The sequence below is a fragment of the Xyrauchen texanus genome, chromosome 8, assembly GCF_025860055.1.
Source record: "Xyrauchen texanus isolate HMW12.3.18 chromosome 8, RBS_HiC_50CHRs, whole genome shotgun sequence".
Classification (NCBI taxonomy): domain Eukaryota; kingdom Metazoa; phylum Chordata; class Actinopteri; order Cypriniformes; family Catostomidae; genus Xyrauchen; species Xyrauchen texanus.
This window is the reverse complement of record NC_068283.1, coordinates 22,237,599-22,265,336: the sequence shown is the minus strand read 5'-3', so window position 1 is coordinate 22,265,336 and position 27,738 is coordinate 22,237,599. Positions and strand designations below refer to the sequence as shown.

At 39.4% G+C, this 27,738-nt stretch overlaps 1 protein-coding gene across 3 annotated transcripts in view; it reads right to left on the bottom strand.

Moving 5' to 3' along the window:
- Window positions 1-25,706, bottom strand: part of LOC127647808 (caskin-1-like) — a 140,034-nt gene extending 114,328 nt beyond the window's left edge. For 2 of the 3 annotated variants that reach the window (XM_052132283.1, XM_052132284.1), the window contains exon 1: window positions 25,084-25,704. In XM_052132283.1, the coding sequence (XP_051988243.1) occupies window positions 25,084-25,177 (94 nt within the window). In that variant the 5' untranslated portion in view covers window positions 25,178-25,704. Of the gene's footprint in view, window positions 1-25,083 lie in introns of all 3 variants that reach the window. The other variant, XM_052132285.1, reaches the window with a different exon arrangement.
- Window positions 25,707-27,738: the final 2,032 nt, after the last annotated feature.

Sequence of the window (27,738 nt, the reverse complement as noted above, 5' to 3'; positions counted from 1 at the left end):
TATTTATGTTGCACATCACATTGACACGGTAGTATCACACACACATCCAATTTCCATGCTATTATTGGTTCTTCATTAGACTGCTGTTGTAGGAGCAGTCACATTGCAGGACCATGACCCAAAATTTCTGACACTAAGGCAAGGATCTATCACAAAGGCTATTTTAAGCAGCTGTCAGTGTTTTATTAATTTATTTTAAGCAGCTGTCACACTAAGTGATCAAAAACTCTTTTTGCACTACGATGAAAGAATCTGATTGTATATATATATATATATATATATATATATATATATATATATATATTTTTTTTATTTTATTTTATTTTTTTTATTTTTTGTATATTGGAGTATTTATCTTTACTGTGAAACTATATGTGCTGCCGTCTTGACCAGGACTCCCTGGAAGAAGAGATTGTATTATCTCAATGGGACCTTCCTGGTTAAATAAAGGATATAATAATAATAATAATAATCTAGATTTACTAAATTTGTCTGAGATGCTAGATCATGGTCAAAATCGTACTGTGTGAACCAGTCTGTAGAGAACACTGAGACAGACAACACACTTTCATTAACTTTTTGGGCTCTAAAGTCTAATATCAATGACAGGTGGACAAAGTTGCTTTCTCTCTCATTCTCCCAGCTGTCTGTGTGAATTCCCCTGGCAGATGCAGCATTTCATCACTGGGAGACAGTTGCATATCCATCAAGACCATGACAGCAATCTATTTTACCCTTCACTAAAATGGTGCCTCTCTATGCGAGCACTCTCAATAAAGTTTCCAAATAAGTCCTACAGATTTACAGTTTAAACATCTTTGCCCTATTGAAAAGACCAGCTTAGAGCAGTATTAATTTCCATGCTGGTTTATTCTGGTTTGTGCAGCTGGTTAGTTGCTAGTTTAGCTAGTGGACAAGCATACATCCTGAAGCTGGTTGACAACATGGTCTTTTTGTAGAAGCTGATTTACCAAAGTATTCTTGCTAGTAGGGATGTGCGAAGACAGATGACATTCAGTAAACCGCTTGACGCGCCAATAGCCGAATACCAAAATCACTATTCGGTTATTCTACACATGCAATAGAGGTCTTCAACCCCACCCAAACTCGATGAGTTCTGACAAACCTTCGGGGTTTGGGTCAGTTTTTCCTAGTAAGGAGCGAGTTATGGGGCTGTTCAAACATGATTTTCTGTGCGTCTACGATGTTTTTCTAAACAGCAACTGTTACAAAATGCTGGGTGTACATCTTCGACTGTTGCGCTGAATCTGAATGCTGAAAAAGCATTTTTTAGACACCAACTTTATTTTAATATACGTATCGCAAAACACCGGCTTTGTTTCATTCGTTGTGCTGCGTTGTGCTTCTTTCTGACTGCTTTCTGTAGCAGGGCTACAGACTGACTTCTTTTACTAGTAGCACTGTAGCCCTAACTGAAAATGTTAGGGACACAGGCAGAACATTTTGGGGCTCACACCTTAAATCGACCTGCAATGCTATTATTCACATTTCTCCATTTTAACTCTATTACTGATAAATGCTTTGGTAATAAATACAGAAACTACAAAGTTCAGAGTCACATTTTAACTGAATGGTGCTTAACAAATGCACGACAACAAGTTTTTTTCACGTGTAGGTTAGGGATGTCTGTTTTGTTCATTTTACATTTGCTTTCATCAGGCTAAGATGTAGGATTTAGGGTAGGAATGTTGAAAATATATAATATTAGCTTTTTATAACAATATTGGTTAGGTTTCTGGTAAAGATCTGAGTTAGGGTGGTGGGTTTTAGTAATTTTAAACTGATTAAACTTGCTTTAAGCGCCCCTCAGTGTACATTTGACCTTGAAACTGCAGTGATACGTTTAATGAACCCCGTAATATCATTTTGCAAAAATGTTGCTTAACACAGCCTAAAAAGGTTTGCTGGTCTTAGCTGATTTAAGACAGTCTAGTTAGTCTTCTAGCCTGGCCAATCTGGTCTACAGCTGGTCTCCCAGCCTGACCAGCTGACAAGTGCACAAAAATCCCTAAAAACCAACAAAAAAACCCCACTTTTTATCTGTGTCTGATTTAGAAAAGGCAGAGCTGCAGATCTAAAACTGCCCTTAGAAAAAATTAAGCGTTATATTTTTATTATTCCAGTCAAAATTTGCGCTTCAAAAAATAAATAAACACATATATATATATATATATATATATATATATATATATATATATATATATATATATATATATATTACAGCTGTCAATTCTGGCAATTGACCATAGTATAAGAGGGATAATCTACAGCTATGTGTGTGTTAAATGATTTTAAATGCGGTTTGCGTCACGTGGTTCTTCACCTCCATGTCGTGCATTTAAAATCGTTTAATGCACACCTAGCCATGGATTATCCCTTACATATTGTACACTACACAAAACTGGTTAGATATGTTAGCTACTCTGATGTGATTGGTTTTACATCAGAGGATTAGATTACAGTAATTAAATGTTACTCCAGTGCTGCTGAAAGGACAACACAATAAGTATCAGGAGAGTTTATTTCAGCATTCTTGCCTTTGTTCCAAATCAAAACTGCAACTGAAACTTTTGTGGCTGAGACATTAATAGATGGAAATGTTTAGTGTGTCACTAGTATTGGGAATTCTGCATTTAGTGTTACAAGCACCTTTAAATCATACCATCCCCTGTAAACCAGACTACTTAACCCTTTTTTATGTACCATCACACATATGTGATGGTTAATAACTGGGCCCCGCAGAGTAGCATCACACATGTGTTTCTGTAATAGCAGTTACATTACAAGCTGCCAGATTCAAATTGTCTTTCACGCCGACACAGGCTACACTGGTCAAGTGCCTGTAACTAATATTCGCTCAAACAGTTACTAATGCACTAGTCTTTTAAACCACAAAATAAGTTCATTGTATATACATACATCCAACTCATCATCAAAGTACCATGATAGAAAGTTTAGAGTTCTTACGCACAGTCAATACGTCAAACGCGATCTTCCTCCAATGCTTGCTGAAATGTTTGTTTACATTAGTAGCGGTTGTCATTTGTCAAACAAACAGCTACTCAAAGAGTCTTTTCAAGCACATAATATGTTTACTTTATGTAACAAACAGCCAAATTGTCAGCAAAGCACCACAAATCAGTTCGCAGCTTGTACATGCACAGCCATCATATCAAAATGTCCAATCTGCTTAGGTGCAGATACGGTTTTCATTCACACAAACAGCAACTAAAACAGTCTTTTCAGGCATAATATGTTTGTTATCTGAAACAGAGAGCCAAACTATCACAAAAGCACCACAATAATAGTTTAAAACTCAATATACTCACAGTGAACACATGCTGAGTGTGATTATTGGATGCATGCAGTCACGTCTGTTTACATAAGTGCTTGCACACACACACACACACACACACTGTCTGAGATGTCAAACAGTGCATATAGGCTAACCGGACTGCTGATATTATTTGTTTATTAGTTTTTTATAGCAATGGTACAGTACAGCAGACATAACCCATTTGTTCACATATTTACTATTTTATACACAGCATTTATTTATTATTATTTAATGACAAGAAATCAAAAATGTAAATAAAATTTAAAAAAAATACTCATCTGCACTCTGCCATTTTTGTAGTGTCACTTGCAAAAATAACACAATCCAAGGGGCACTGCAGGGGAATTTATGGAACTTTTCCACTGCACATTACATTCGACTTGCCTCAACTCTATTTGCTTTACTTTTCTGAGCTTGCATTTCCATTGCAGTTTAGTGCCACCTCAACATGGGTGGAATTATAGGCTGATTGTCATAGTTGCGCCGCCTCTACTGCTGTGACATCATCTTAAACGCGACAAATCCAAGTGTGCCGCACAAGCCCTCAAAAGTGAAGCCAAAACGTCTCGATCGCCCCCCGGTAACTGGTCCTAGTATAAGTCATAAACCCCACCTCCCCATGTTATTCAACTGGACGTGAGACCAACTAAACAATTAAATTACACTTCACATATCTTTTTTCCAAAGATAGTTTCTGTCATTTACGGTAGTTTCTATCACGTTGATGTAATTTCAAGTGTTTGTTTTCAAAATAAGTTTGTTTTTAGTTTGTTATTTGATGCTATAAAAACGGTGCTGTGACATCATGATTGACAGCTGCGATTGACAGGTTCTCTGAGCGAAGTAGTCACTGAAGCACCAACTGACTTTTTTTCGGGATCTTCGGAGGACTGAGGAGATTGGAGCTTTAAATTTAATATCTAAATTTCTATAATTAATTATTTCACACCATCATAGGTCAAAAGTCAAAATTGCAGGGGCATGTGCGTGCGATTGATTCAGCGAGAGTGAGGGCGGGGCCTTGATTTTGCGGCTTTACTTCCTGCTCACTACTGTGCAGGTCTGGTCCCGAAATTGCAACTGCGCAGACTCAAGTCCCAAGATGTCAGCGCCATATCGGGACACTGGCGGCTTCACTTCTCACCAATGGAAAAGAGCGAAGGTGCGTCGTCCATCTTTTTTTACAGTCTATGTACAAATCAACAACATGACCGCTAGCTGTTAGCTACTAGCTCATTGTGCTGCATAAAAGCAGTTGTAAGTTGTTGCATGGTGATTTTACACAAGTGTAACAGTTGAATTGGTCTGGTTGTTTTAGAAGCAAGCTTCCAGTAGCTGGTCAACTAAATAAAGTGAAGCTTTCAAGCAGAGTATAGAGTTAAAATAACAAAATGTACCATCCTCCATCGTGGATCAACAGTCCAGGGAACTCTCCCTTCCATTGCTCACCGGTTTAGATATTGTCCATTTGGTCAAACCACTTCCACTTTTCCTTGATGGTTCTGTAGTCACTTTTAATTGTTTTTTTGTTTTGTTTTCCCTACACTGTTCGTAGGTCCAGTGGTAGCCGTGTGCGGCCAACAGCAGATCCACTTACTGAGAGACTTTTTCGTGTCGCTCATCGCTAACGAGTGGACTGTCTGCACCTCGTTTATTGACCACAGCATGGTTTTGCGCACAGTCATTTATTTTTTCACAATTCGAAAGTCACATGAACTAATGATACTGTTATCGCTGTTGCTAACTTTAAACTTGCGGGTTGATGTCGCGTGTCGGAAATCCAGTGACGCTGTTAGTGAAGATTCTCCCTGACCAGTCAGTGATCTGCAGGATTTTGACATCACATTTAGTATCGGCTCGGCTCGCTTGGAACCACAACCGAGGTGGTACTAAAAAAAAGTATCAGGTACCAGGTACTATCCACAGTGGAAAACCCCAAAATAGCGAGCAGAGTCGAGTTGAGTCGAGTTGTATCATGCAGTGGAAAAGGCCCAACTCATGAAAAGGTTACACATCCATTCCAAACAAACCACCTTGGGTCACGACCATTTACCAATCTCATCCACAATTATCACCATAGCGACAAGGCAAATAAGAGGAGATAGGGAATGATGGGCACAAACAAGCATGGAGTGGGCAAAGTAAACAAGACTGTTCACACAGAAGAGTCTGTCAGCTCTCACCACACAAAAACAGCCGGGGCATGGCAGAGGCAGGCTGCTCTGTGAGGGAGCACATCTCAGTTCGTAAACAGTCTCCAGACTTTGACTTTACTCACTGCAATTTCTAATGACAACATACAACAGATCACAGAGCACAAGACAACAAGAACACGGCCGCAGAAGCTGTCTCTTTATGTTTCTCCCTTACTATTGCTCTCTTTCTCAATGCAATTTCAATTTAGCCAAAACTACATTTGTATCATTAAATAACGTAAAATATCAATAGTACAAATAAGCCTGTAAGTAATTTCAACAAACAAAATAAATAGCTGTAGTGCAAAATAAAATGATGTAACTTAAGTGTAAAAACAAAAAGAGCAATGTGAATAGTAAGTTAAGCAAGTCACAGCTAAAAATTAAAAAAATCAGGAATAAATTAAAGAAGTAATATTAAATTAACAAGTAACTAAGAATGACAAGCTAGTAAGTCAAAAGATACATATCTCTATCTGCACTGCTTTCAGATCATGGCACCATAGTAAGCCTGAAGGGAAAAATGCTACATTTGTCAAGTAATTGCAGTCTTTGGACTTGTACATTCCATCATGGTCATCTCAATTATTAATGAAGTCTCAACCCTGATATGTTCTTTACACTGTGTAAGTTCTGCAAACAGATTTGTTGCTCTAAATCCTTGAGGCATGTGGTGCCAAAATTGTGTGCTGTTACACTTCAGTAAAAAAAGATTGTGCCAAAAGAATTTGCATTTAAAATGCCCATTCATAAAATACCCAATTACACGTCTCCAAGACAACAATGAGATTAAATAGAAAGAAAATGGAGGCTTTTATTTAGTGATGTGTTTCTCATGAGAAAATATATATATATAATTCCACATGTGTCTCCTAATGTTTCAAAAAAGATCTCAACTATGTTATAACTTTTGCTCAGATGTGCCAAAATATCAAAGTCTGCCATCAAAAGTCATTTCTCAAGTTATTATGTGCTAAGCCACATCAAATGGATATCTTTATTCACTTCTGACAAAAAATATCTTATTTGTTTCTTATTCACATAAGCAATGAGTTGATGTGACAAAGCTGATCCTTAAATTACTTCTCTGGGTGCTTTGATCAAAGCATTTTGTGTTCACCTCATCCATCCATTCATCTATGCATCCAAACTTCCAACCATCAGATTTGTCTATTTTTTATTATACAGTAGTTAACACAACAACGAGTTTTCAATGCTGGGTCAAATGAAGCTGTAATACTTATTTCACAGATCTATTACACAGCAGCAAATTACAGCTCCTCTGTAGCACTAACGCTCTCCTAATTAAAATCACAACTTCAAATTTCTGAGGCCTGTGCATGGGTGCATATCCAAGTATCTTATAATTCATAATCAAGGGCTAGAGACAATGAACAGTGCTTTGTTAGACAGTATGTGTTCTGAATAAGCAAACTTTCACAGCGTTATTTTATAATAATGGACTGACTTTTCCCATACAGACATTATATAAACCCATTGATTGGACATATTAAAAAATAATAATTACATTGGCTATACGTTTAGTGACACTAGTGCCGCAGAAATTAAACACTTCAGCTTTAACTACTTGGGGTGTTGGAAAAAGAGGTCTCACTGTCATACTACACCAAATTATGTCCAGTTTTTATATTTATTATTCCTTCATCTTTTAGACCTATTTTTTATTTTTATTACTGCTACTTGTGCTTTCCCTGAAATGCACATTAGACGGATTTTGCTTGCTATCTACTTATTATCAATTAGTTATTGTTGTGATGCAAAAGCTTCCACTTAATGGACATTGTTTTGGAAATGGTCTTGTGAGGATGCACAGAATGTACCAAAAAGAATGCAGAGGTAGCTAACAGTTCCAGAAACGGTGCAACCTTCGCTGCAAGGTGAAAATTGATGGAAAATAGCCCAAAATCGTCAACAATTTTACTTATTTAGAAAAGGATTTTTTTCAAATTTCCAAATAATATCACCATATATTTCACAACCTTGTCTGCATAGTTGGCTGCACTTATTTTGATGCCCTCATCTCGTTTTGTGGTCCCAAAATTAGATGCTTAATTAACTTAAGCACTAACATACTATGGGCCAAAAGATGTCTCTATGAAGATTCATTTCCAGTCATCCTGGTCATTGTAGTCAATGTAGTATACAACAAATGCAAATTATAAATTGATATGAAACTGCCAGGGTAAAGACGAAATCATCCATGAACCCGGGGACCTCTGGCATCACTTGTCAGCTACTAATAATTTCCTCCATTCATCTTTACCTCTACAGATTTGCCCCAATTCACATAGCGATTGTGATTGACACCATCTGGAGGTTAGTCTTGCAGCGATTCGAGCATCCTGTGATATCACAGTATGTGATGCTGTTAAATGCCAGGGAATCTCCACTTTATCTTAATCAGTTCTCAACAGATAAAGCCTCTTGGATGAGTGTCAAAACATCTTCTGTATGCAAGAGTAGATCTAAATGCTTCAGAATTACTTCTACACAAGACACAGTCTAACATACAGTACATAACACAAACATAAACATATCTTGCTGAAAAGATCATCATACAGTAGCTGGTTGTCTTTTGTTTTAGTTTTTTTACATGATGATCTTAAGCATGGGATGCTGATGTGCTAGTCTGGTTTGGTCCTGGTATAGCTGGTTGACCATCACTACTGGTAGACTTCTCAACAAGCTAAACTTCCTTGGTTAAACAATGACCATGATGGTTGACCAACTATGTTTTGCTGATGAAAACCTATGCTGATCAATCAGCTAGCCCAGCACTAACCAGCTAAAACTAGTTTGGATCAGCATGTAAATTGCTACTGGTCTTTCCAGAAACATACACAGACATCCACACTAGCCTTTCCCCCTTTAAAACACAACAAAAAAGCCAACACACCTCTTTCCTTCCTTTCCCAACATTTTAACACCAATAACTATACTGTATGCCAACTTTTTGAGTTCATTTTCTGTCACCAAATAGTAAAGAAATCTAGACTGAGACAATTGCAGGTTGAAATGTTTTTAACAACATATGGATATTTACAATTGGGTAAAATTACTCCCAGAAGGACAGTGCCACTAAAACCGCCCTGCTATTGAATCTCTTCCAGGGCCTAATCTGATCCAGCAGGGAGATTCAAGCTCCTTTTCATTGCTTGCTCGGGAACACAAACAGCTTTTTCCTTGCACCAGGAACCAAACTCTTTCCTGTCTAACGATTGTGTTTCTTGCATTGTGCTACACAGGATAGGAGGTCAGGACTTCTCAACCATGTTTTTCTGAACCATTTTCCAAGAGCACAGTTAGTCACTAAATACGGGATCTGGCCAATATTTTTATTAGAGAAAATAGCATATTGGACTGAGATTAAGGCAGTGGTTTTACAGGATAGAAACTGAGAGAGGAGGCTGTGTCTATGGAGTAGCAATAATGAGCTACTCTCAGTTTAAGGACTGGCAGGATAGATTAAGACCTAAAACGCTGCATCAGCACACACTTAAACCAGCTGATTAATCGTTGTTTGAGAGGTCTATGGAATACATCTTGTTCTCAGAACACCAAACACCAGAAATCCTGTGTTTTACATATCAAACAAACTACATTGTGGATTAAATTAGCCTGTTATATCCCTTATAAATAGAAGCACCACAGGTTCTCTCATTACTCACAGCAGTGTTTTGTGCTGAACATACAGTGCCACAGCTAAATACATTAGACATGTATTTGATTAGTTGTGAACTTACAGTCTGAATTTGTGAAATATGTGATGACATAAAAACAGGGTTGCCAACTCTCACGCATCTGGCGTGACACTCACGCATTCAGCCTCAATCTCACGGTGAGGCTGAATGCGTGAGTGTCACGCCAGATGCGTGAGAGTTGGCAACCCTGTAAAAAGAATGTTTAGAGAAAATAATGCCAATGTCTTTCTATTGCAGTTTTCACTGAAAGCACTCAAAAACAAACATACAGTGTAACTAGTGTAGTTCGATTAAAAAATGAATGAATTATTTATCTATGTATATGCAGGGTTGGAAAGTAACGAAATACATGTAACAGGATTACGTATATAAAATACAAAATATAAGTAACTGTGTTCCACTACAGTTACAATTTTAAATATAGCTACAAGCAGCAATGCGATTTCTCCTCAAAATGGCAAATCATTTAAAATTGATCAGTAGAGGGTTGGTGTTAAACCCTCCCAATGGAGGAATCCAAAAAACATGTCTTTCTGTCTGAATCCTAAATGAAACATTTTCAGTGTACAGGAATCATGCCGGACTTTATGGATCCTTTTTTGTTCCCAATGTGGGCCATTCTTGGTGTAGGGTTTCCTGTTGGCCTGTAGTATCAATGTACACAATTTAAAAAAAATTGACCAGAAAATTGCTCTTTTCGGTATGGCCTAATGTTGGCCATTATTGGTTTAGGGGTTACCGTTGGCCTGTAGTATCAATGTACAAAATTAGAACATTTTTGACCCAAAAAATGGGACATTTGGGCATGGCCTGTAGTGCCACCTAAAGGCAAATGTGGGCCATTCTTTGCATAGTACTTCAGAGTGATGTCATCTTGAAGAATATTAGGTTTGAAAAACCATCAATCAAAATGACATTTGATTTATTGACACATATATATTGAGGCAATGTGGACATTTAAATAAATACGCCCCTTTCAGCCATTTTGTGTTTTATCCATTTTTGCTAAGTAACATATTGAAAGACATCAGTTATACACATGGGTACCAAATTTCAAGTCAATTGGAGCTACTATGCGGAGAGGGTGACAGGCAGAAATTTGGCCAATAGTTCCTGCAAGCCTATTATTATCGACCAATTGGTGTGCGATAAGGCGGGACTTACAAAGAGGGGTTAAAGAAATTTAAATATGTGCGCACACACAATGGAGTATTAGACCATATGCACATCATAATGCAACTAAAGCTGAATCCTGGACATTTTCACAAATTTAGAAATCCTGGCCGGATGCTTTTTTAAGGTCTGAAAAAGAGGACATGTCTGAGAAAAAGTGGACGTATGGTCACCCTACTCCAGACAGAACTGGTGTAACTGAGTCAGGTTTGTAGGCCTCCTTGCTCGCAAACCCTTTTTTTAGTTCTGCTAAAACCTTTAATTTGTTGTTTTTAAGCCATTTAGCCACAACTTTGTTTGTATGCTTAGGGTCATTGTATATTTGGAAAACCCATTTGTGACCAAGATTTAACTTCCTGGCTGATGTCATGAGATGTTGCTTCAATATATCCACATAATTTTCCTTCTTCATGATGCCATCTATTTTGTGAAGTGCACTAGTCCCTCCTGCAGCAAAGCACCCCCACAACATGATGCTGCCACCCCCATGCTTCACGGTTGGGATGGTGTTCTTTAGCTTGCAAGTCTCACACTTTATCCTCCAAACATAATGATGGTCATTATGGCCAAACATTTACATTTTTGTTTCATCAGACCAGAGGACTTTTCTCCAAAAAGTAAGATCTTTGTCCCCATGTGCACTTGCAAACTGTAGTCTGGCTTTTTTATGGTGGTTTTGGAGTAGTGGCTTCTTCCTTGCTGAGCAGCTTTTCAGGTTATGTCTATATAGGACTTGTTTTACTGTGGATATTGACATCTGTCTACCTGTTTCCTCCAGCATCTTCAAAAGGTCCTTTGCTGTTGTTCTGGGATTGATTTGCACTTTTCACACCAAATTACATTCATCTCTTGGAGACAGAATGCATCTCCTTCCTGAGAGGTATGATAGCAGCGTGGACCCATGGTGTTTATACTTGTATACTATTGTTTTTACAGATAAATGTGGTACCTTCAGGCATTTAGAAATGGGTGTGATAGGCCAATGTAATGGCGTCCACTACCCAGTGGGAAAGCCTCTGTTTGGAGAAAGCGTTCCCTTTCCGCTGTCCACCAAAGCAGACAAAGAGCTGCTCAGAACGTCTAAAGCTCTGCTTGCGGTCCAAGTAGATACACAAAGAACGTACCGGACACAGCAACGAAGGGGCTGAGCCTGCCTCCTCCCGGGGCCGTGCTTGCAGTTTCACTACCTGGTCCCTGAAGGGAATGGTAGGAACCTTGGGCACGTAGCCCAGTTGCGGTCTTAGGATCACATGAGTGTCTGCCGGACCGAACTCCAGGCAAGTGTCGCTGAAAGAGAACGCTTGCAGGTCCCCGACCCTCTTGATGGAGGCGAGTGCGATCAAGAGGGCTGTTGCAGCGGGGGCGTGGTCAAGCGCCCGTCCAGGAGAGAAAAGCGGTAAGGGCGCTTACACCTGAGCTAAATTATGTCTAACACCTGTGTCTAATTGCAGTAAGCATGGGGAGAGCGGCATAAAAGAGCAGCAGCCACAGAGCCTCGGGGGGGGAGAGTGCCTACACCCAGACCAGCAGTTATAGAGAAAGTGTGCTGTACAATTGTATGTGACAAGAAGTGTGTTAATTAAAAGATCCTTACCTTGAGCAAGAGGCTGTTCCCCGTGTCATCCTTTGGGGAGTTGTGCTACACTGGTGCCAAAACACGGGTGTCTTGTCCACTTCACGCATCTCGACCAAATTCAGTCACAGATGACGTTCCTGAACCACAAGAGTGGCCATCGCCTGCCCGAGTGACCGCGCCGTGACCTTCGTGGCCCTGATGGCGAGGTTGGTCACTGAGCGCAGTTCCTGCAGCACGTCGGGATCAGGACTACCCAAGTACAGATCTTTAAGTGCCTTGGCCTGGTGGACTTACAGGAGGGCCATGGCATGCAGGGCGGAAGTGGCCTGTCGAGTGGCGCTGTAGGATTTGGAGATCAGTGAAGACGTCATCCTACAGGCCTTAGAGGGGAGCACAGGGCGACCCCGCCATGTTTTCAGGGCACAGATGGATCGCAACCGCTCTGTCCCCGTGGACCGTGGGCTGCTCCGCCGTCGAGGGTAGTGAGACAGGATGAGCGAGAGGCCTTGTGGACCCGAGGAACCAATCATCCAGTCGCGAAGGCTGTGGGGAGGACGGAGGGTTCCAGTCCAGCCCCACCCTGACGGTGACCCGTGCAAGCATGTCAGACATCTGGGCGTCAGCCTCAGACTGGGCGTGCTGGCCCGAAGGTGGTCATCTGCGTCAGACGCCGGACCACTCTCCGATGCAGCGGCGAGCACATCCGGCTCGGGGGGCTCAAATTGGATAGGCAGGCTGGCTGTGAGGCGAGCCGCTGTCGCCTTGAGCCCGGACGGAAGTCAACGAGCGTGCTGGGGGGCAGGTGGTTTGCGGGAACGTACCCGGCGAAACCGAGCCCGCTGCCATCCCCAAATCGCCTCCATCGCCAGCCGCGTTGTCCTCAATCCTGTGGGGAGAAGGAGCGGCGCGGGGGCGGCTGGAGTGGCGTACCTTCTGAGGAAGGAAAGCCGTGACCGAAACGTTGCCATGGTCATGTTCTCTCAGTGAAAACATGAGCCGCCACAAACACTGCCTCAGTGTGATCGCTGCCCAGACACACGAGACAGCGGCTCTACCGTGCAGAGAAGGGAGAAAGCTGCTGATATGCGCCGTAGATCCAACAGCAATCGCACTCAGAGATGGGAGGAAACAGTGTGTGACTCGCAGCTCGCTGCATACACAACCAGTCGGCTCCGAAGAAAATTTCTGAATGAAACAGATGCATTTCCCTCCCTTTATACCCGTATGTCCGGAGGCGGGACATGCAAATTCTGTCTGCCAATTTCTCATTGGCCTTTTCTCATAGATCAGAGATGCAAAAGGCGCTCAAGAGAGACCCCTAGTGTCACACAACGTCGAAGTGAGCGACAGGCGGGGAACTAATTTTACATTCTTGAGGTGTCATTTAAATAATGTAAATCTTTAAGAAAAGGTCTCACTAACTTTTGTCTCAGCCCAAAGATCAGAAGTTGCATGCTTTTAACACTAATGTGAACTTTAAAACGTGAAACCCTTTTCGGCTATCCATAGATCAATGCACTGCTTACAAGTGACAGCTTTAAATTAATTTGTCAGGTGTTTTTAAGTTAATTCAGAGGCTGTTTAAATGTATTTAAAGGCCATAAATAGGCCAAAATAGGTGCTAATGTGAAAAAAAATTTTAAAGTCTGTATATTACTCTTTTTTTTCAGGATTATATAAAAAATGATTAATACTAATTGCATCTGGATGGACCAAGTTAACACAGTTTTTAATTTCTCATGACAGGTATTCTGACCATTCACACACAAAGCCATGAGCGCTCTTCTTGCATGCATGCAAATATGCACACTGAAAAGTTTATGCCTGACAGCGTGTAGGTGCCAAATTTAGTCTGTATTCTAGGGTTGCAAAGCCAACAGTCATGTATGAGTCAGGACGTCCCATATTTTGTGCCTCTTGATCCATTTTTATATGGCAAATTGCTCGTGTTGAAGGCCGTTTTATACATTGTCTTTAGTGTTGAAGTGGCAAAATGCTCAAATGGTAGCCCCTAAAACATTCAGGGCTTAAGCCCCTGTAGTCCACCCCTATAGCACCACCCAAGCTTATTACTTATATATTGCTATACGTTTACACATATACTTGTATTTTAAACCGTATATACTTCTTATTATATACTTTTTTATTCTCATCTTTATTTCTCTATTTTATTTTATTTACTTTATTTTATTTAATGCTGTGGAGGGCAAACATTATTCTGCTGCACATGTACAATGACAGTAAAGAACTTGATGAAGTTATCGGTTTTCAATCAGTCTGATGAATACTTGACTGAATGAACTCAATTAATCCATCAGAGCAGTTATTTGACTCACTTACTAAACTGCAAGTCTTTACTTTCAGTCATGTCTGTAAGAACCTACAGAGCTTCAACATTTTTCTAAAAATCTTAATTTGTGTTCTGCTAAAGAAAGACAGTCATACACATCTGGGATGGCATCAGAGTAAGTGAATAATGATGTAATTTTTATGTTTGTGTGAGCGATTACTTTAGAAAAATATAATTACTCTCATAGTAATAGTTGTGTAGTTGAAGATATACATTCACAGTTTTTATTAAGGGTGTTTAATATTAATTACAAAAACACTAAAATATTTAACTATGAATTACATCTTTAAAACAACAAATTATGTTACCAAAATAGTATTGGTTTTGTACATGTGTTTTTAGGACCAAATATGGGGGGTTGGTGCATTCTGTGGGGGTGGACAGGGGGTTACCCTGCACTAAAATCAGCATTCTGCAGTGAAAACTTATCCAAGGCCTCCCTGGGCATCTCAAGCTGTATTCTTGAGAATGTACATCATCCTGTGCTATAGAAATAGCTGATCATAAGGACATTCGTGAGTAGCGCTGAAAAGAGTGGCAAAAAGACTTGTATTCCCCTATTTTCCATTATCCAGTGGACTCTCCACAGCAAAGCTCCCATCCACTACAGTGTGTTCCATGCAGCACAAGACACTGTGATGCTCCTGAGGTGCTTCCACTTAAGCCAGCACTGTACCACTGTAAGCAGCTGGAGCTGTGCTCTGAGATAGCACATGCTGATATTCTGATGATGGGACAGGGCAAGCAGCATTTGCCTAATCATATATTCATGCAGCGCTATCAGTGTGGTCTCTTATCCAGCCAAACAAGGGCACTGACAATGAGAGTAACTCTCTTCAGCCCAAACTGGAAGAACAAGTTGCCACAATAATCCAGTTTGCAAGTCATCTCCACAGAGAAAAGCCTAAGGCATGAATAGACATGAATACATTGAGATTATCACCACCACAGTCAATGGATGCACTACAATATAAATGAGCTCCTGCACCTGATATAACATTCCAGTTATTTGCTTTGAAACATTGTTAATCAGGGCACTGTTTACACTCAGCTCAATATTACATTGTGGCAAACTTTGCAAGGTCATGTGAAATGGATGGTCCTTGTTCTTTCATTTTTTCCATGAACATGTTTGAGTTTCAATCTAACACTAACTTGCTATTTTCCAAAGTGTGACACCATCTTCCATGCAGAAAACACCAGCATGAATTCCATGCTGATCCAGGCTGGTTTAAGTTGTTATGGTGGTCTAGTACTGGTCTAGCCTGTGGACCAACATAATCTTGCTCTTCACCATAATACATTCGCTAGTGAAGCAGATCAACAAGCAGAGCAGCATCTCAATCTAGTCAACCAGCACACCAGCATTCAAAACTAGGTATCCAGCATAGGAGCATTTTCAATTGAGAAGATAAATTGCATAAGATATTTTGAATTATGTTATGTTTTATATTTTTAAGCATAAATCTAACACAATTTAGTGAGGTTCACAAGCACTGCCGCCAGTGGCCAAAGCGTGATGTGCTTTTGAACAAAAGGGCATGTGTAAGCTACAGTTTCTGGATGAAATACCCACAGTGAGTTGTAAAGCAAGTTTATTATTTTTTTTTTTTTTTGCTGTAAATGATGTAATACAGTGAAGAGAAATACATATTTCATTAACTCTACCCCCTAACCCAAACCCCAACCCTAAACCTAACAATCATAGGAATAAAAATGTTGGGTCACCCACACTGCCAACAAAACACGCCATCAGTCGCACCACAGGAACAGGTAAATACACTTGAACAGATGCAAAAATTAAGAAAATAATTACTGATTAAGAAAAAAATTATTAAGAACATAATTTTAGCAGTGATAAAAAGCATCGGTTAGAGAGAGAGACAGACAGACAGACAGACAGACAGACAGACAGACAGACAGGGAATGAGAAGGAATGCATGGTTGTGTCAAATGGATCCCCAAGACACAGCATCACAGCATCTGTTATCCAAAGCTGTCCATGATGGATGCTTCTGTGTGGAGGAGCTTCGTTCCATGCGCCCAGCTCTAAACAGTATGCATACATTTGTATTACTTCCACAGTGAGGGTGAAGGTGCAGTGTGATGAGCGAGCCCTTGATACTCCAATTTCATAGCACATCTGAACGAGACAAAAATATATCACAAGCTCTTGAGCAGACAGCACTTAATGAGAAAAAAAGTATATCTCTATCATGTGCCTCCACATTTGATCACTTTCGGTGCCTAATCTGTGCCAGGAACACTCTCTGAGTGTGGCACCTCTAAACCTTAGCACCATCTGCCAACTCGCTGCTGCCCTGCTGGGCACCATTAACACACACACAAGGCCGCCTGGCTCTTTGAACTGCTCCCTAAGCATGCAAAAGTGCACCAGTAGAGCAGTGCCAGGAAACAGCCTTGACCTGCATGCAGGGCTTGATGAGATCAGTCATAAGGGGGGGGGGTTCTCTGGGAAAGTGAGATAGAGTGAGCGGAATAGGTCAATTTAAGAGAACAATCGTAAGAAATTTGACGATCCAACAATTTGAACCAAAGAAAACAGAGAAGATAGAGATGACACAGACGAATGTGTGGGAGCGTTTTTCAGTGGTATTATTTAGTAGTAAGATAGTGTCGCACCCTTTGATTAAAGAACGTTAAAGAGAAAGATCCCACACCATGGTACAATGATCACACTCATGCTCTCAAGAGAGCATCTCGGAAAATGGAGCATAAGTGGAAGAATACAAAATTAGAGGTCTTTCGCGGTGCATGGAATGATAGTGTCTCTAACTACAGACAGGCACTAAAAACTGCCAGGTCTGCATATTTGAGCAAACTCATGGAAAATAACCACAACAATCTTATGCTTTAAAAATCTTCCTGTTTCTTATTTGCAAAACAAGTTATTAAATATTTTGATGTCTTTTCAGATAACTAATGTAATTATTTTAATAAGATTATAAGACCATGTATGTGTTCTGTTTTGATTTACATTTGAAGTCAGAAGTTTACATACACTTAGGTTTAAGTCATTAAAACTACTTTTACTTAACCACTCCACAGTTTTCTTATTAGCAAACAAAAGTTTTTGGACTGTTGCCCTCTGGCCGGCGCTACAGAGCACTGAGTGCCTGGACATCAAGGCTCAAGAACAGTTTTACCCTCAGGCCATTTTCCTCATGAACAATTAAACTGCCTCAGGACTCCCTCATAGTGCAATAATGTAAGTACATATCTCATGTACATATGTAAATTCACATACAGGTGAAACTCGAAAAATTAGAATATCGTGCAAAAGTTCATTAATTTCAGTAATTCAACTTAAAAGGTGAAACTAATATATTATATAGACTCATTACAAGCAATGTAAGATATTTCAAGCCTTTATTTGATATAATTTTGATGATTATGGCTTACAGCTTATGAAAACCCCAAATTCAGTATCTCAGAAAATTAGAATATTGTGAAAAGGTTCAGTATTGTAGGCTCAAAGTGTCACACTCTAATCAGCTAAACACCTGCAAAGGGTTCCTGAGCCTTTAAATGGTCTCTCAGTCTGGTTCAGTTGAATTCACAATCATGGGGAAGACTGCTGACCTGACAGTTGTGCAGAAAACCATCATTGACACCCTCCACAAGGAGGGAAAGCCTCAAAAGGTAATTGCAAAAGAAGTTGGATGTTCTCAAAGTGCTGTATCAAAGCACATTAATAGAAAGTTAAGTGGAAGGGAAAAGTGTGGAAGAAAAAGGTGCACAAGCAGCAGGGATGACCGTAGCCTGGAGAGGATTGTCAGGAAAAGGCCATTCAAATGTGTGGGGAGCTTCACAAGGAGTGGACTGAGGCTGGAGTTACTGCATCAAGAGCCACCACACACAGACGGGTCCTGGACATGGGCTTCAAATGTCAAACGTCTTACCTGGGCTAAAGAAAAAAGAACTGGTCTGTTGCTCAGTGGTCCAAAGTCCTCTTTTCTGATGAGAGCAAATTTTGCATCTCATTTGGAAACCAAGGTCCCAGAGTCTGGAGGAAGAATGGAGAGGCACACAATCCAAGATGCTTGAAGTCCAGTGTGAAGTTTCCACAGTCTGTGTTGGTTTGGGGAGCCATGTCATCGGCTGGTGTTGGTCCACTGTGCTTTATTAAGTCCAGAGTCAACGCAGCCGTCTACCGGGACATTTTAGAGCACTTCATGCTTCCTTCAGCAGAGAAGCTTTATGGTGATGCTGACTTCATTTTCCAGCAGGACTTGGCACCTGCCCACACTGCCAAAAGTACCAAAACCTGGTTCAATGTCCATGGTATTACTGTGCTTGATTGGCCAGCAAACTCGCTTGACCTGAACCCCATAGAGAATCTATGGGGCATTGCCAAGAGAAAGATGAGAAACATGAGACCAAACAATGCAGAAGAGCTAAAGGCCGCTATTGAAGCATCTTGGTCTTCCATAACACCTCAGCAGTGCCACAGGCTGATAGCATCCATGCCACGCCGCATTGAGGCAGTAATTAATGCAAAAGGGGCCCAAACCAAGTATTGAGTACATATGCATGATTATACTTTTCAGAGGGCCGACATTTCTGTATTTAAAATCCTTTTTTTTTATTGATTTCATGTAATATTCTAATTTTCTGAGATTCTGAATTTGGGGTTTTCATAAGCTGTAAGCCATAATCATCAAAATTATATCAAATAAAGGCTTGAAATATCTTACTTTGCTTGTAATGAGTCTATATATTAGTTTCACCTTTTAAGTTGAATTACTGAAATTAATGAACTTTTGCGCGATATTCTAATTTTTCGAGTTTCACCTGTATTTAATTCAATAAGTGTACACATTTATTACCACTTGCACAAATCCTATTATTTGTATATCTATTTATACTCTTACCTTGTTTTATATTCTGTGTCTCACTGTAATGTTCTGTGTGCACTTGCTTGTTTCTCCTGTCACAATTCCTTGTGTATGTGAGCACACTTGGCAAAAAAGCTCAATCTGATTCTGATATTATAAACCATGTGTGCTGCTGCAGTTCATTAAAAGTCACAACATACCTCACGTTCATTTCATTTCTCAACATTACGAAATTCAGCTCAGTTTTTTTTTCTCTACATACACAGATATAATGCACGTTTTCAGTTGATGCTTCACAGCACTGCTGCATAGAAAAAATGACAAAATACACAGTCCACTTTCCAGCCTCTCTTTCACTGTCCACCCACCACCACCATACCCACGATTCCATTGTATGAGATTACATAACAGCTGTCAGCCTTCAGCCACTATTTCTCTTCACACCTCTCACTGATATACACGAGGGCACAGGGAACTACACCTGATAAGTGATTTTTACTGATTTTTATGTCTCGTTTTCAAATACTATGTTTAGCAACTTACAAAATGGCACTTATCCACTTAAAGCTACATTAACGAAACATAAACAGTGTACTGTGCTGGGATTCTGATCAAAATTATAGTGATAAGTACATTTGGACAGGCCTGAGTAGTTCAAGACCACGCTGGGGAGAAATAAGCAACAGTTAATGTACTAAAGAATTCTGCCTTCCCCTCTACCTTCAGGATTATGTAGGTCAGGTCCCCTGTGTTGTAAACGCTCCAGGGGACCTATGCAAAAACAAGGCAATGGACTTGGATCATTGACATTATCTTGGTCTACTATTGTTGTTGCCCAACTTGCACATATTATTGAGGACTGACACTTGATGTTTTGAATATAAGCTGTTTTACCTTTTTTAAACGGGTAATTATACACATTTCTTTATTATTTATTAAACCCAAAAACTGTCATATCGTGTGTCTTAATCCACCGCTCTCTTTATTTCTCCACTTCTGGAAAGTTATTCAAATGTAATAGTGGGTTTTTTATTTTGCTCTTGGAGCAAATGGGTAAATGAAAATAAGATTTGCTGTGATCTCCCATTCACTCCCATTCACTGCTATTGACGTTTACCCAGCAATCGTTTAGCATGAAGTTTAAGATGAGCGAAATAAGAAATAGTTCCCATCCTGCACAGGTTTATGACTATTGTTCATGTTCATGGTAACCAAATAATAATATCCCTAGTTTAAAAAAAAAAGTTTTTGTGTGAGCATCGATATTTTTGATACAACATCAGTATCGGAAGTATTGATACTTTAAGATTGATACGCCCATCCCTACTAAATGAGCATTTGGTATTAGTGAATGAATTAGGTATCATAATCTAGCAATGATCATTATTTATTCATTTTTAATAAGTTTAATTTTCAAATCTTGGTTAATGTTAATTTATGAAAATACAATTGTACATTGTTAGTTCATAATGCGTTCATGTTAACATTTAGCATATGCTGAAATTAACATTAACCAAGATTAATAAGTGTTGAAAAAATATTGTTTGTTGTTAGTTTATGTTATCTAATGTGGTTAATTCATGTTAACAAATACAACTTAATATAAATATTACTGGTCGTTTTGATATATATATTTTTGAGTGCTGACTGAACTCCAGTATTCCTATGTTGCAGAATGTGTTTAACAATAAATGCCGAAACGTCTGGTGGCCTTCGCCCATGCACATCTATAAAGTCCATTTGCCATTTTATCATTCAGAATGGTGGTCACCCCTTGTGGCCCCTTTGCAACCTCAATGTGGCCTTTTGCCAAACCCGCACTGGTGTAGACTTCACACCAAAATCTATACAGCATTATATCACCAAAGTGTGGACGAAGGAGGAATTTGGGACAGGGCCAATAAAACATGCACCCCTAGACATTTGATAGATCATGCCATGTCAACCACCCGCATTCCATTTTAACTTGTCCTGGATGGCCACACCATTAGCCAGGCAGTCCCAAAATGTGGAAATCTCCATGGAGGCCTGCTGAAAAGGTTTGGGACAGGGCAAAAAAAAGGTCATCACCAGGTTCACCCTCATTGAGAAACACAAGGGCTTTGCACTAGATCCAAGCTCAGTGAAGAGATTTTTTCATGCAACTAAAATCCCCAAAAGGGGCCAATCATTCATTGAGATGTAAAAGTTACTCTAATGCAACAAACCAGATGGGGTGTTTCAGCTATATCTTATCTCTGCTTCTCTCCCTTTCCCTTCAAACACTCTTTTCCCACATTCTCTTTTTCACCTTTCTCTCTCTACAGCTCACTCACTCAAAGCCATCTGCAATGTAATTCAATCATCACGCTAAGCCCTGAAAGTAATGATTACTTGGATTAGCTACAGGGCTCTCGAATGGCAGTAAGTGCAATAATGAGATCGGGCAGCAGGTTCTTTTGATTTTTTTGGATAAGTAGGGTTCCCCCCCTTTTCAGGTACAATTTTCCAGGACATTTTTTGTGGCACACGGTTGTAATATTTAAGCAAATAAAACACAAGAGGTCATTAAAATTTTTATTATTGGAGAGTTCTTTTTTTCAAAATTCTGTATTCAGCAGTTTAATTAAATTCATTATTAGAATGGTGTCTAAACAAATTAATTTTTCAAAATTGTAATCAAATGAAAATATCTTCAACATAACATTGCATTCTTTTTAACAAATTAAGTGCTTTTCTATGAAATCCTCACAGCACAATCTGAAACAACACTGGATATATTTTTGTCAAATGAATTCCTGCACAACAGAACATCACAGATGTGAGATATTGCTTTACTACATTATAAATACTATTTAATTGCATTAAACATGGTCCTTTTTTCCCTATTTCATTCACCCATTTAAATCAAGCTTTTATTTGGCCATTTCTGTGTATTTTTGACTGTAGTTTCTCACCTCCGGATAAACAGTTTTCTACATGACCCAATGTGATTATTAAACCAAAAAAGCTACGATTTCATTGAAATAAGTAAACAGTCTGTATGTGCTGCATGCTTCAGAGTGCTCTGCTTACTGTCATCTAATACACACATACACACCCAGAGCACACCTGATGATCATGATGAGGTGCTTTCAGCATACGAGCGGCCACCATCACACATTCATGTTGAAGCACGCTGCACATGCAGATAATATATTTATTTAATTGAATCGCAGCCTTTTGTGGATTCATAATCACACTTGAACATAGTGAGGTATTATTTTGATTAATAATGCATTTAAACATTCACTTTCATCCCAAATATGTTTAATTCCATGAAGAATATAGCTAATGCAATTTTTACGACTGGTCCAGTGATCCCATCCGTGTTTTCACGTAGCAGAAATCATAGGGCCCTACATGTCATAATGGAGGTATAAGCGGACTCTGATCGATGAATTAATGAAAACATCTGCAGTCTGACCATCGACGTTGTCTAAAGTTTTCAAATCAAAATGTTTTTGTAATTAATAGTAAAGCAGTGTTGGAATAGGAAAACATGCACTATATGAATACTTGTACATGTAACAAAAACAGAGACACAATCAAACCGTCAAAAAATTTCCAGGACAATTAATTATTTTCCAAGACATTCCAGGACAGGTAATTTTTCTCATTTTCCACGTCTTTTCCATGACTGGAAAACTGCATTGCAAAATTCCAGGATATGTGGGAAGCTGGTATGTTTTCTGAACATCTCTGAACCCACCTTATAACATCATGTACAAAGAAACCATTACCAGTTTTGTGAAAAAAATAAGGTATGATTTAATCATGTGATAATTTTTTTGGCAAAAACAAATGCAGGTACTGTATTTCCGGCAATTCACATCAGGTTACAAAACTTTGTTACAGAGCCCAGACAGCATCCAAGCACTCTAAAGCAGGAGACTGCAGTTGCTTTGACTGGAACTAATTGGCTTCTGGATGGCTTTGTGTTTCCAATACAGAGGTGGAGCTTTATATAAACCAAACCAACACCTTCACAATAACTTCTCACTCTTTCTGGTTGAAAAAGCTTGTTAATTTTTAGTGTGAAAATGCAATTTATTTATTTATAAACATGTGAACTCGTGAAAATAGAATTATAAACATACAATGCCTCTACAGAAATATTCCAAGAACTTGATTTAGCCCACAAAAAACCAAGGCTTTCATAATATGTAAATTAATAAACTCATGATAAAGGTAAACTCAAATGGTTCACAATAATTGACCATGAGCTAAAATAACCAAACAACAAACACATCACATTTCAATAGTACATCAGATAAATCATAGACAGGCAACCAATGCATATCCCACAGAAGATCCCCGTTCATATTTAATGCCAAAAAGATGTCATCATTTACAGCATAAATCTACATGTTGCTTCAGTGGTGAGAAGCCAAGTGATGAAGCTCACTGGCAGTTCATTTCGTTTTCTCCTATTGTGCATGTGCAGTGACGTGGATGCACATCATGCTCATTCGCCCCATCATTACAGGGGGCGGTGTTTGGGCTGAGCAGGAGTGTGCTGCTGCCACACTGGAGAACAGGCAGAGGGGGATATGAGATGAGTTCCGAGCCTGGTGCTATGAACAATGCGATGGCTTTGGCTCTCTGCCTTGAGCCACGGGGTTATTCTAATCCAAACATGCTCAGCGCAGACATACATGAAAGACAAAGAAAACCAATGCTCCTTTGGAAGGACGTAGCCAAATATTCCAGACCACGGAGGAACAGAGGTTATATTTTATGAATCAGTCATTGAATAAAAAAAGAACCCATATTGATTGACCACCACTAATCAGAAAATTGGGGGGACATGTCCCCTTCAATATCATATTCAATGTGGTTACAGCCCAGTGGTGGTTGAGGCATTTTGAGGTCCAGCCACCTCATAGTTTGTGGCATTCAAAGCCAAACCAGGTGTGCATTTGCCTGCTGAACGTTCACACTTGCTTTGTAGCTGATGACCTGAAGCTGCCAAGCAAATCTAATATTCATTGGTGCATTGTTTATCTCTGAGTGGTACATAGATCAATCCAGATGTGGATATGCCTGAATGCTCACAATTGCTTTGCATCTGATGACATGAACCTGCCTAGCAAATCTAGTGTTCGTTGTATATATATTTCATTCACAAATTGCATAGATTATCATCTGTAACTCATCCTCGATTAAGGTGAATACATCAGAATATGAGCACATTTTCAGGAACAGAAATCATAAGAGAATCATAAGAGACTCAAGGGCAAAAATGCCACCAAAAATACCCCCGAAATACTTAAAGCATTAACTTAATTCTTAGGATACGAGGTAATAAACTCTCAATGTTGAGAATGTTTAATTCATTAATTGATTAAACTGAGGTATTTGACATCAACCGATAAGACACATCTATTTGTTTTAAATGGTTAGAAAAAGAATATTCCTCCATAAAGATACAAATGCCCCAGAAATTCCATTTTAGGAAGCACATATTGGCCCTTAAAGTAAAAGGTCATTTCTGACACTGCATGGGAATATATGAAAACTTGAGGAAAAATGAAATTCACTGATGCTTGCGCACTAAAGAACACCGTGAACTCATGCAGACGCGATGGTCATTAGAATCAGTTGTACTCCATATTATGATGTGACTGTCTGGAACATCCCGGTATCTTTCTCCTATGAAAACCAATAGCTTGAATGAATCATCGAGCCGGTAAAAATCTGTAGCCACAATTAAAGGTTAGGGCAAGTGTTTTCGGTCTCATCAGAAAGTGATTCTACTACTCACGATCTCAATTTCCATTACCAGCCATGACAACATACAAAAATGCCAGTGATTTACACAACACCTACTTGCTTTCCCAGGTTTGGGCCTCTGCAGAAGCTTCTGCGCCGTCATCAGGTCCTCAGTCTTCACCGCTTGAAGTAATTCCTGATCTTTCCCCATCGTTATTTCTTTTTACACCTAAAGCATCCTTTGAATGTGTGTGCAGTGTTGCCCTGAGAGCTCCTCTGCGGATCCTCCTACTTGCGATGGAGCTGCAGGTCGCGAGAATGACGATGATGCACACTGGCGGAAGGATGCTCGAATACTACAGAACTGATGCTGCTGGCTCCTATCAATGATAGATGTGACTATTCCGATATCGAGAAGCAGTCAAATACAGTGACAATGGTCCACTGCGACGAGCTTGCAATCATAAACACATTCTCCAGTCCGCTATGTGCGTTGTGATACCCAAATTGTTCTAGAAAATCGTGATCCGATGGATCCAATCACGTTTTGTTGGCGTGATCGACAAGCAAAAAATGTTACGATGCATTTAGAAATGCAACATAAAGACATATTATTTTTCTTTAATTTCCCATACGCGTTTTCCCCCGGGTCCTAGGAGATGTACTGAAGACGCGTCAGTCGGCGGTGCCATTGCTCCGCGTGCGTACTCCTTGCACCGTTATTTTCTGTCCTGTGGTGGATCTACACAAGGAGTATGTACAACGTGCATTGCCCCTACCGTGAACTGGGCTGACATTGCTGTGGTAAATGGCTCCGCTTCATCCAGAGGGCGGTCTCAACGTGTGGGAACACCCCCGTTCCATTGCTGACAGACACATGCTAGGACACTACATTCATGCTCTGTTGTATCATAAGACAAAACACTCTTGCGCTGTAGCTGTCTCTAGAAAGGAGCTTTATTATGCACTTGTTTGGACCATACGCCCACTTGAAAATGATGGATTGCAGCAAGAAAAATATGACTCACCTGTGCATTATAGAGTGACCGTCTACAGTATAGAGATGCTGCAAGTTGGATCTCCAAGAGCAGAACTGGGTTGTAAGATGCCGCTGATTCATATTGTTTTTCTTATGTTTTTCGTTCTGATTTGTATGCAACCTACACATGGGAAATAACACTTAAGATTTAGTTCTTACCTCTCGGTCTCAGCGAAAACCTGTAGATATCAAAGCAGGGTGCAAAAAGAGCTAAACTGCATGATGGCTTCAAAGAAAAAAAAAACTTCTTGAATGCCTTGTTGGTGTTATTGTCTTCAGTGCATGGGGTTTCTTTCAAAGTCTTAGACTGAAGCCCCAAGCACAATGACCATCTTTCAGCACCAGAATCCAATCTGTGATTGACATGTTCCATTCATAGCTACTTAACACTTGGTTTACCATCTCAGCAACAGCATTTGTATTTTAACTTCATCAGGGTTTTTCTTTTTATATTATTATTGTCAGGGGAAGATGGGGGAATATGTCTGCCTTAAAAACAGTGTGCATTTACAGTTAAATTGTAACATATTTAGAGATGAGTTTAGCATGTACAGGATCATGATGCATCATGCAACATTAGCAGGGGAAATAAATGGAAGCATTTGCTGAATAGTTTTTTTTTAGCACAAAATTAAAAATCATGAAAATGGGCCATCTTACTCCACTACTGGTATACAGATGTCATCTGATTTTTGCAGAATATATGAAATACATATGATATAATTTATAATTGTTCTGTAATTACTGTAAAATGCTAAATTAAAAGATTCTATGTAAATAGAAGCATTTTGAATATATATTTGAATAATTGAATAATGACGGACATATCAAATAACAGAACCTCAGTCAAAGACATATCTGAATGACACTATATCATTCAAAGGCCTATATTTTTTATTTAAGGTGTTATCATAATAGCAATAAACTATGAAATCAGATTGAATGATTTCACTCAACTGACCTATAGATTATGATGAATAATAAATATATTTAAAATGTATATCTTATTCATGGGATTATTAAATAATAACTCCATTCATTATAATAATCATTAAAGTAAATAAAAACACCAGCAACAACATCCCACTGCGGACCTTATGCCCCAGATTTTTTTTTTGCTATAGATGAAAAGTCAAATCATTAGCATCAACAACACACAGATGCGAGGAAACTTTGCCAAAATATACAAAAGTTCACTTAAAACTGTAACAAAATTAGGGTGTACTGTGGCGCAATTGAGTTTTCACTTTAACTGTAAAACTGAGTTTCATCATCTGCGTGAATGTGAAGATTTACCTTCACAACATCTTCCATCCTCTGCAAAAACATCTGCGTGAATGTGAAGATTTACCTTCACAACATCTTCCATCCTCTGCAAAAACATCTGCGTGAATGTGAAGATTTACCTTCACAACATCTTCCATCCTCTGCAAAAACATCTGCGTGAATGTGAAGATTTACCTTCACAACATCTTCCATCCTCTGCAAAAACATCTGCGTGAATGTGATCCAGCGCCATCCAGCGGTAAATAGGAATAACTCTTGAACGCCTCGTCATGCGCAGTATATGCTGCAGACACTGACCTCCAGTGTTCACTAACTCACATTACAGTTCATATAAGAGACTGTTTTACGGAAAGAACGCAGTGAAGGTGTGGAAACAGGCCTCAACTTCTATTTAAAAACTACTAATTTGTTTGTGGCTAACACCTTTCTGAAGACGCCATATATCA